The sequence below is a fragment of the Garra rufa genome, chromosome 4 (assembly GCF_049309525.1).
Source record: "Garra rufa chromosome 4, GarRuf1.0, whole genome shotgun sequence".
NCBI classification, from domain to species: Eukaryota; Metazoa; Chordata; class Actinopteri; order Cypriniformes; family Cyprinidae; genus Garra; species Garra rufa.
This window is the reverse complement of record NC_133364.1, coordinates 27,089,069-27,098,017: the sequence shown is the minus strand read 5'-3', so window position 1 is coordinate 27,098,017 and position 8,949 is coordinate 27,089,069. Positions and strand designations below refer to the sequence as shown.

The window sequence follows — 8,949 nt, the reverse complement described above, 5'->3', positions numbered from 1 at the left end:
ATGATCCAAGTCCCATTCACACTAAAAGTAAAATTAACATGCTTCAGGCTGAAGGAAGTGCCTCTGCACCTCATTCCCAATTTCTCTCAACACGGGACAGGAGAGATGTCAGTGAATAAATGGGAAAACAAAGTAACTTACGTTATTCATTTAAAAAGTAACTCAGATAATTTAAAAGTAATTTGTTACTTAACTAGTTACTTAAAGAAAGTAATCTGATAACATAAGAGACACTGTTTATAATCAATACTGCCCGCATTCTCCACCATCTTTTTGATATAGAGTTCACTGTAGTGCATTCTGAAATTGACATTAACCTAAGGAATACATGCAATACTGCATTAGAATTTGGTCAAAAGCATCCTTTTAATACAGTCTGTGTTTCAGGAGTTCTCACATAATACCCTAAAATGTTGTCTCTTAGCCGGTGAAACAGAACTACAGCCATAAATGTCCTTTTTCCCTCCTAATCTGTTCCTTACACTTAATTAAAATTACAATGTACTGTGTAATGATATTATTTGTGACTTTGTGCCTGTGTCCTCATGTTATTTTCTGTATTTTATGTTCAGCTCAGAGAACAGCATCACACTGATGAAGGCCTGCTGGAATGAGTTGTTTGCTTTAGGTCTGGCTCAGTGTTCACACATTATGAACGTAGAAACAATCCTCACAGCCATAATCAGCCACTTACAGACCAGCCTGGAGGAAGGTATTTAGACCTGTTGTTTTTTGCATCCCTAATTTATGTTACTATTGAGCTATACATCATAACTTTTAGCTACACGGCAAAAATGTTTTTCTTACTTAGATTTTTTTTGTCTTGTTTCCAGCCAAAATATATAAAAATTAATCAAGAAGGATTTTCTAGAGGAGTAAAAAGTTTTGTCTTGTTTTTTTAAAGAAAAAACAAGTCAATTAAGTGTGTTTTTGCTTAAAACAAGCAAAATAATCTGCCAATGGGGCAAGAAAAATAATCTTGTTTTCTGTTTGAAATAAGATATTTTGCTTACCCCATTGGCAGATTATTTTGCTTGTTCTAAGCAAAAACTCACTTAATTTTGACTTGTTTTTTTATTAAAAACAAAAAAGCAAGACAATATTTTTTTTATTTAAGACATTAATTTAAGATAATTTTTAAAAACTTTTTTTACTCATCTAGAAAATCCTTCTTGATTTTAAGATTTTTTAGATATTTTGGATGGAAACAAGACAAAAAAAAAGTAAGAAAAGCATTTTTTTTGCAGTGTAATCAACTTTTAGTCAGTTATTTCAGAGTTTTGCTAAAGTTTTGACACCAAGGACCAAAAATAAGGTGATACCCTTATCAGGAACCACCTACTAAAGTTTATAGACCACATACAATTTTACATTTGCAAATATTATACATACAATGGTGGCCAAAATGATTAGAACACTAGTATTTTCACCAGCTAAAATGGTTTTAAGTCAGTTTTTTGCTGTAGTGTGTCAGTTTATATAGGAAATATCAGTTTATATTTCCAAACATTAATTTTGCCAGGAGTCTGACAACAGCCAGTGCTAAACACAGAGATTTGATCTCATCATCATCTAGTCTGTCTGGAATGACAAGAAGAAACAGAACAAACTGAGACTAAATCCAGAAGAACTGTGGCAACGTCTCCAAGATGCTTCAAGAGACTTTCCTGCAAAGCTGCCTGCTTTAAAAGCAAAGGATGGTCACACCAAGTGCTGATTTAATTTAGTTAATAGAAATTAATTGATCCAATGGAAATCTATTAATGACATTATTTTTGACAGCATCCTCATTATAAATTTTAATTGCCTAAAACTTTTAACAGTACTGTAACTTTGCAGGTAGGTTTCTTGAAGCATCTTGGAGACGTTGCCACAGTAATTCTGGATTTAATCTGGTTCAGTTTGTTCTGTTTCGTCATATTATTCCAGACAGACTGGATGAGGATGAGCTCAAATCTCTGTGTGGAGCACTGGCTGTTGTCAGACTCAAAATATCACTGAATTAATAGCGAAATGAATGTTTGGAAATGTAAACTGATATTTCCCACTGACACACTACAGCAAAACAGAAATAACAGATCTTTTAGCTGGTGAAAATACTAGTGTTCTAATATTTTTGGCCACAATGTGTAAAAGATTCATAAACCATTATTGGTCACAGAGCTTATTTTCTACAGTAATCCAAAAGACAAAGTAAAAATTCAATTTGCATATTGTTCTGGAATTATTATTTGGCCTTAATTAACTGATACACAGATACCTAATAAAAAATGTGTGTGTGTTCAACAGAAAAACTCTCTCCGGAGCGTGTGAAGCAGGTCATGGAGCATATCTGGCGTATGCAGGAATTTTGTAACAGCATGAGTCGCATGAGTCCTGACGCATATGAATATGCTTACCTCAAAGCTGTGGTTCTCTTCAGCCCAGGTGAGCACAACTAGAGTTTGTCTGAAAAAAATAAAAGAAATAGTGAAAAGTAAAAATGGAGTTGATTTTGTGTGTGTGTTTACGATAGATCACTCTGGAGTGGACGGCACCCTTCAGATCGAACGCTTTCAGGAGAAAGCCTACATGGAACTACAAGACTATGTGAGCAAAGTATATCCAGAGGACACATATCGGTGAGTAAATATAGTAGCTTAAGTTTAATTTGAGATATACTAGTTGTGACTATAAACTAAACATTAAATTTTGTTTCTCTTTTTCAGTCTTTCAAAACTGTTAGTTCGTCTGCCTGCTCTGCGCCTCATGAGCGCAGCAGTAACCGAAGAGCTCTTTTTCGCCGGTCTCATCGGTAACGTCCAGATCGACAGCATCATTCCTTATATTCTCAAAATGGAGTCTACTGACTACAACAGCCAGCCAATCAGCACAGCTGAGTGATAGAATCCCCGCCCACAGCCACACCCATCAGCTTTGCTCGCTCAGACCCTTTGAGCCAAAACAGATATAATCATGTGAATTTTGAATGAGGAAATCATTTTGTTCTGACTTTGCTTTTTCATTTGGTCAGTGATTGTGTCTATGGGTTATATAGTATGGATAAAGTGGTTTACCGCAAATGTTGCGGTTGGATCGTTTGGGCTTTTATCGTACTGGTGTACTTATGTTTAGAAAAGTGTCTATTAAGATACAAGAAGTGCAAGGAACCTGTTCTCAAGAACTTGTTCTAAAGAGACCTTTGACCCCCATCCCAAGCACTGACTTTCTTTGTATGTATATGAATAATGTATATAGGAATAATAAATGTCAAATCAAGGGGGGGAAATGTCTGTATTTTGGTATTTGTTGGAGACTGTTGCTTTTTTATGAACACATTAAATGTGATATACAGGGTTCCCGCAGTCACACAAAAAAAATTCATCCCTGGAAAAGTCATGGGACGTTATGTAGCGCATGTAAATGTATCTGTTTATGCTCTATTATTATTTAATTGGCAAAATATTAATCTACAAGTGCAATCTTTAAATTTTGGTCACATGTGTGGGAATCTAGTCAGTGGTTGAACTCTGTAACGCTCAAAAAATGAATATGTTTGTGTTGTGTTGTATTTTTATTAAAGGGTAAACCAGACTTTCAAAAACATGCCCCGGAGAAGCTTGAACCCTTAAATTGCACTGTTTATTACTATCATTAAAACAACTAGAATATTTCTTAATTTGTTTAAAGTACACTTTACAATACGGTTCATTAGTTAACATGAACTGAGAATGAACAATTGGCTACTTTAACCGCATTTATTTAATTCCAGCATTACTAATGCATTATTAAATTCAAAACGAATGACTGTACTTTCATTAAATAACATTAACAAAGATTAATAAACAGTGTAATAAATGTATTGTTCATTGTTCGTTAATGTTTTAATTTACTAATGAAACCTTATTGTAAAGTGTTACCGACATTGTGTTTACTTGTAATATTGTCGCAAAAAAAATATATGATTTCCATCTTTAAAAATACGATTAATTAATACGATATAATGGAGAACATAAATACTAGGGCTGTTCGATTCCGAATTTTTTGGAATCGATTCCGATTCCTGGTTCTGGAATCGATTGGATTCGATTCCAGAATCGATTCCTCACTGTTTCCGATTCTTGTTTTTAAGATCGGAGGAAGCTAATTTCGCAATAAATGCAGGATGTAAAGGTCGTAGAAAGTTGCCTTCTCACAATATGAAGCTTTATTTGTAAAAAAAAATTACGACTTTTCTGTAGCTCTGACTGATTTTAAATTGTAATTTTGTCTGCATTGCCCATGAAATTGGTCATAACCCACAGCTCAGCAGTGGACATGCATTCCCAGCCCTAATAAATACGTAACCGTTACTGCATAACAAGCGTGAACCTACTTCTCGTTTCTTTGTTTCAGGTAAGTTTAATATAATTATAATTAAACAGAGAATTTGTATTATATAACATACAACTCAGAGAGCTACATGGAAGTTTGTAATTCAGTAAAATGAGATACAGACTTAAAAAGGGTGTACTATTATTTCTGAACGTGCTGGCGGAACCCAACGCGCGTTCTCGTGTGCTGGGGAACGGTAAAGTTGCGTTGCAGTCCGTCAGTGTTTAGAGTCCGTCAACTATGGCGGAGTACGGGAATATAGTGCGGAGGGCCGTGGGTCAACTCACCGGTCACGGCGGTGTTAAAGGCTTCCTGTTGCAGCTTTTTAGGTGGGTCACTCAAGTAAATATGACTTTATAGCTTAAGAGGTAAACAGTGGTGTAAAATAGAGTGTGTAAAGCTGTAAGACACTGAAGCCAGAGCAATGACCTCTCTTACAGTGAGGACACTGTCAGGTACATATATGTGAATGCGAAAATGTTTACTAAACTTATTTAAATTTACATATTAATATTGCTTCATGTGTAACAATACAACGAGCAAATTAGAGCAAAGTATTTTACACTGAGATTTATGTGCTTATGGGTCAAAGACGTAAAATGGTTTAAGCATAAAAACGAGTGTAATACTGCTTTAAATCATTTTTTTTCCAAATAAAATGTTAAAATTAAAAAGTTTTCTGTTTAATTTAATTGCATTTTTTTTTCTGAGCAAAAAATAAATATACATTTTTCCTAATTTACAGAAGACACCCACTAAAATGTCATTCAGTGTAACAATCCTGTCAGGCATATTTACAACAAAAATCTATTTATGACATATTAAAAGACAAATTACTCCCCAAATACTAATTAATAATAATAGTTTACATTTTTAAAATTTGCCCATTTCTATTTGCCCATTTCTAAAATTTGCCCTTTTTACAGATTTAAAACACAATAAAATTTTATATGCTTCCATATTCTTTTATATATTTTAATATGTACAAGTCAGAGTAAGCATGTTGTTTGAATTTTTACATAATATTGTGTTACACTGCATTATTTCAACCAAATTTGGACATTTTATTCTCCAAAAACGTATTTGAAACCTTAAAACTGGACACTTTACTTACATTTAATGTGCTTTCTATGGACATAAAATCACTTTTGTAAATTTCTTTTGACGTGGACATCTTAACGTCTTTGACCCATGTACAAACCGTGCATAAGAACTAATAAAACGTGTTATTGCTTTTATCATTTTATTACTATTAGGAATGGAACACTATTTTTAGACCTGCACTAAATATATTGTAAGATTTATTGTTATTAACATTTATATATCATTAATTATTTGCTTTATAAGCACATTATTTACTTATATGTCACTCTGGACCACAAAATCAGCCTTAAGTAGCACGGGTATATTTGTAGCAATAGCCGAAAAAAAAAAAAAAAAATATATATATATATATATATATATATATATATATATAAATATATATATGCCAAAATCATTAGGATATTAAGTAAAGATCATGTTCCATGAAGATATTTCATACATTTCCAACCCTAAATATATAAAAATTTAATTTTTGATTAGTAATATGCATTGCTAAGAACTTAATTTAATCAACTTTAAAGGCAATTTTCTCAGTATTTATTTATTTTATTTTTTTTGCACCCTCAGATTCCAGATTTTCATAGCAGTTGTATCTTAGCCAAATATTGTCCTTTTCAGCTTTCAGGTGATGAATAAATCTAATAAAAAAAAAAAAATACACTTATGACTGGTTTTGTGGTCGAGGGTCACATATATTACGCTTAACATATTAATAATTGATTAAAATATGTCTTTCTCAGGGTGAATGATATCAAGACTGGAGCCTTGGTGGGTATTGACAAGTATGGCAACAAATACTTTGAGGACAACAGATACTTTTTCGGTATGAGTATATATACTTTAGCTGTCTATACACAAATTTACTGTGTTTTATGTCTTATGAATGCTTATTTTTTTAATTTGTGACTTTCAGGCCGTCACCGATGGGTGATTTACACCACAGAGATGAATGGCAAGAATACTTTGTGGGATGTTGATGGCAGCATGGTCCCTGCCGAATGGTAAAATATAGATGTGTTTGGCATGGTGTTTTTTTTTTTTTTTAATGGATTTAGTTTCTACCTTTTGCACTTAATATTATGTAATTAATGAACATACTCTTGCCCTAAACAGTTATTCTTGAAAGAAAAGAAAAGTATTCATTCATGAGTATTTTGGTGTTGAAAATTGATAATTGGCAGCCATTTAGGTAATTTTACAATGCAACTGAAAAACTAATTGTTTTTCAAAACTAAACTGTTGATTTTTAAGTACATCCATATTTCTCTTGCGAATCATGATCAAGTTCAAAAAGTTTGGGATTGGTAAGATTATTAATGTTTTTAAAGAAGATTATTCTGCTCATCAAGGCTGCATTTATTTGATCAAAAATACAGGGAAAAAACACCAAAATTGTGAAATATTAAGGCAATTTCAAATAACTGTTTTCTATTTTAATATACTTTAAAATATAATTTATTTCTGTGATGCAAAGCTGAATTTTCAGCGTCATTGCTCTAGTCTTCAGTGTCACATGGTCCTTCAGAAGTCATTCTAATATGTTGATTTATTATCATATATATTGAAAATGTTGTGCTGCTTATTTTATTTTTATTTTTTTGGAACCCATGACACTTTTGTTTTCAGGATTCTTTGATGAATAAAATGTTAAAAAGAAGAGCATTTATTCAAAATAGAAATATTTGGTAACAATATACACTACCATTCAAACGTTTTGGCTTAGCAGATTTTTTTCTTAACTTTTATTCAGCAAAGATGTGTTAAATTGAAAAAAAAAAAAGACTTAGTGTTAGAAAAGATTTCTACTTTGAATAAATGCTATTCTTTTTATTTTTATTCATCAAAAAATTCCAAAAGTATTACAGGTTCCAAAAAGATATTAAGCAGCAAAAACAGTTTCTAACACTGATAATAAATCAGCATATTAGAGGGATTTCTGAAGGAGGACTGGAATTATGATGCTGAAAACTCAGCTTTGCGTCACAGGAATAAATTATATTTTAAAGTATATTCAAATAGAAAACCATTATTTTAAATGCATTAATATTTTTGAACAACAGAAATATTATTGCAATTATGTATTATAAAAAAAGAAACAGAATAGATAAAAGACGTTTCAGAACAGAATTGCATAATACAGATTTCATACAGAAATCTGCTTTGGCTCATAGTTAGCAGACAGACATAGGTTTATTTGCCAATGTACAATCATGTATCTTCTATTTTTCTTCCATTTTCATGTTTTTCCTCAGGCATCGTTGGCTGCACTGCATGACGGATGACCCTCCCACCACTCACCCTCCAGAACCCAAGAAGTTTCTGGCCCAAGTTCATCAGTTCAACAACAGTGGCTCAGCTAACTGCTACGTACCCTATTCAACCACTCGCAAGAAGATCCACGAGTGGGTGCCACCAAAATCCGGGGAGAAATAATCCCCTCGTTCTGTTTGTGTTCCCTTTACCACCTCTGACCAGTTCTGCTGTTTGGAACATTCTGTAAATTCTATCTTTATAATCATCAATAAATTAAAACAAATGTTTTTGCTTGCTGAGTGACTTCAAAAGTCATGCTCATAAAGTATTTGAAAAAAGATGTCAGAGTTTTGACTACCTTTCAGAAGCTGCGTTTTCATTACCCTTTAAATTGCACAAATTGAAATTGCGAATTGAAAATATGCCTAATGGAAATGCATCAATTTGCGCAAAAACTCCCATATATCGCAAAAAAGTTTTTACGCTCGCATGAGGTGGTTTTTCAGGCAATTCGAAAAAGGAATATTTCACAAAACAGCAATGGAAACGTTTTTTTTTTCTCGCATTTACAGGTCACATTCTATTAAATATAGCGAAAATCCAACAAAAATCTGTTGCCATGACTTATCGTGAGAGGAAAAACTTACGTTTCAGTCGCATAACATCGGTTAATGAAAACGCCGTTATTTTGCAATACTTTTTAATCGACATTAGCTGCGTTTCCATTACCCTTTAAATTGCACAAATTGAAATTGTGAATTATAAAATACACCTAATGGAAATGCGTCAATTGCGCAAAAACTCCCATATATCGCAAAAAAGTTTTTACGCTCGCGTGAGGTGGTTTTTCAGGCAATTTGAAAAAGGAATATTTCGCAAAACTGCAATGGAAACTTTTTTTTCCCCGCATTTACAGGTCACATTCATTTAAATATAGCCAAAATCCCACAAAAATGCATTGCCATGACATATCGCGAGAGAAAAAATAAAGTTTCAGTCACATAACATCGGTTAATGGAAACGCTGTCATTTCGCAATACTTTTTAATCGACGTTAGCTGTGTTTTCATTACCCTTTAAATTGCACAAATTGAAATTGTGAATTGAAAATACGCCTAATGGAAATGCGTCAATTGCCCAAAAAAAAAACTCCCATATATCGCAAAAAAGTTTTTACGCTCGCATGAGGTGGTTTTTCAGGCAATTCGACAAAGGAATATTTAGCAAAACAGCAATTAAT

The 8,949-nt window shown here is 32.9% G+C and overlaps 2 protein-coding genes across 2 annotated transcripts in view; both read left to right on the top strand.

Annotated features, from left to right (window-relative positions):
• Positions 1-3,585, top strand: part of nr2c1 (nuclear receptor subfamily 2, group C, member 1) — a 10,898-nt gene extending 7,313 nt beyond the window's left edge. The window contains exons 8-11 of the mRNA XM_073837808.1: positions 573-712; positions 2,290-2,427; positions 2,516-2,621; positions 2,709-3,585. Coding sequence (XP_073693909.1) covers positions 573-712; positions 2,290-2,427; positions 2,516-2,621; positions 2,709-2,883 — 559 coding nt within the window. The 3' untranslated portion in view covers positions 2,884-3,585. The remainder of the gene's footprint in view (positions 1-572; positions 713-2,289; positions 2,428-2,515; positions 2,622-2,708) is intronic.
• A 958-nt stretch (positions 3,586-4,543) lies between these two features.
• On the top strand, positions 4,544-7,997 carry ndufa12 (NADH:ubiquinone oxidoreductase subunit A12). The gene is made up of 4 exons (XM_073838883.1): positions 4,544-4,682; positions 6,198-6,280; positions 6,371-6,458; positions 7,710-7,997. Exons 1-4 carry the CDS (start codon positions 4,594-4,596, stop codon positions 7,888-7,890), a joined length of 441 nt encoding a protein of 146 aa, XP_073694984.1. The 5' UTR covers positions 4,544-4,593; the 3' UTR covers positions 7,891-7,997.
• Positions 7,998-8,949: the final 952 nt, after the last annotated feature.

Excerpts from the sequence above, each read along its gene's own strand:
- ndufa12 (XM_073838883.1), top strand. The coding sequence starts at position 4,594 with ATGGCGGAGTACGGGAATATAGTGCGGAGGGCCGTGGGTCAACTCACC. Across the intron at positions 6,281-6,370 it reads GGACAACAGATACTTTTTCG|GCCGTCACCGATGGGTGATT; the intron begins GTATGAGTATAT and ends TGTGACTTTCAG. Across the intron at positions 6,459-7,709 it reads AGCATGGTCCCTGCCGAATG|GCATCGTTGGCTGCACTGCA; the intron begins GTAAAATATAGA and ends GTTTTTCCTCAG.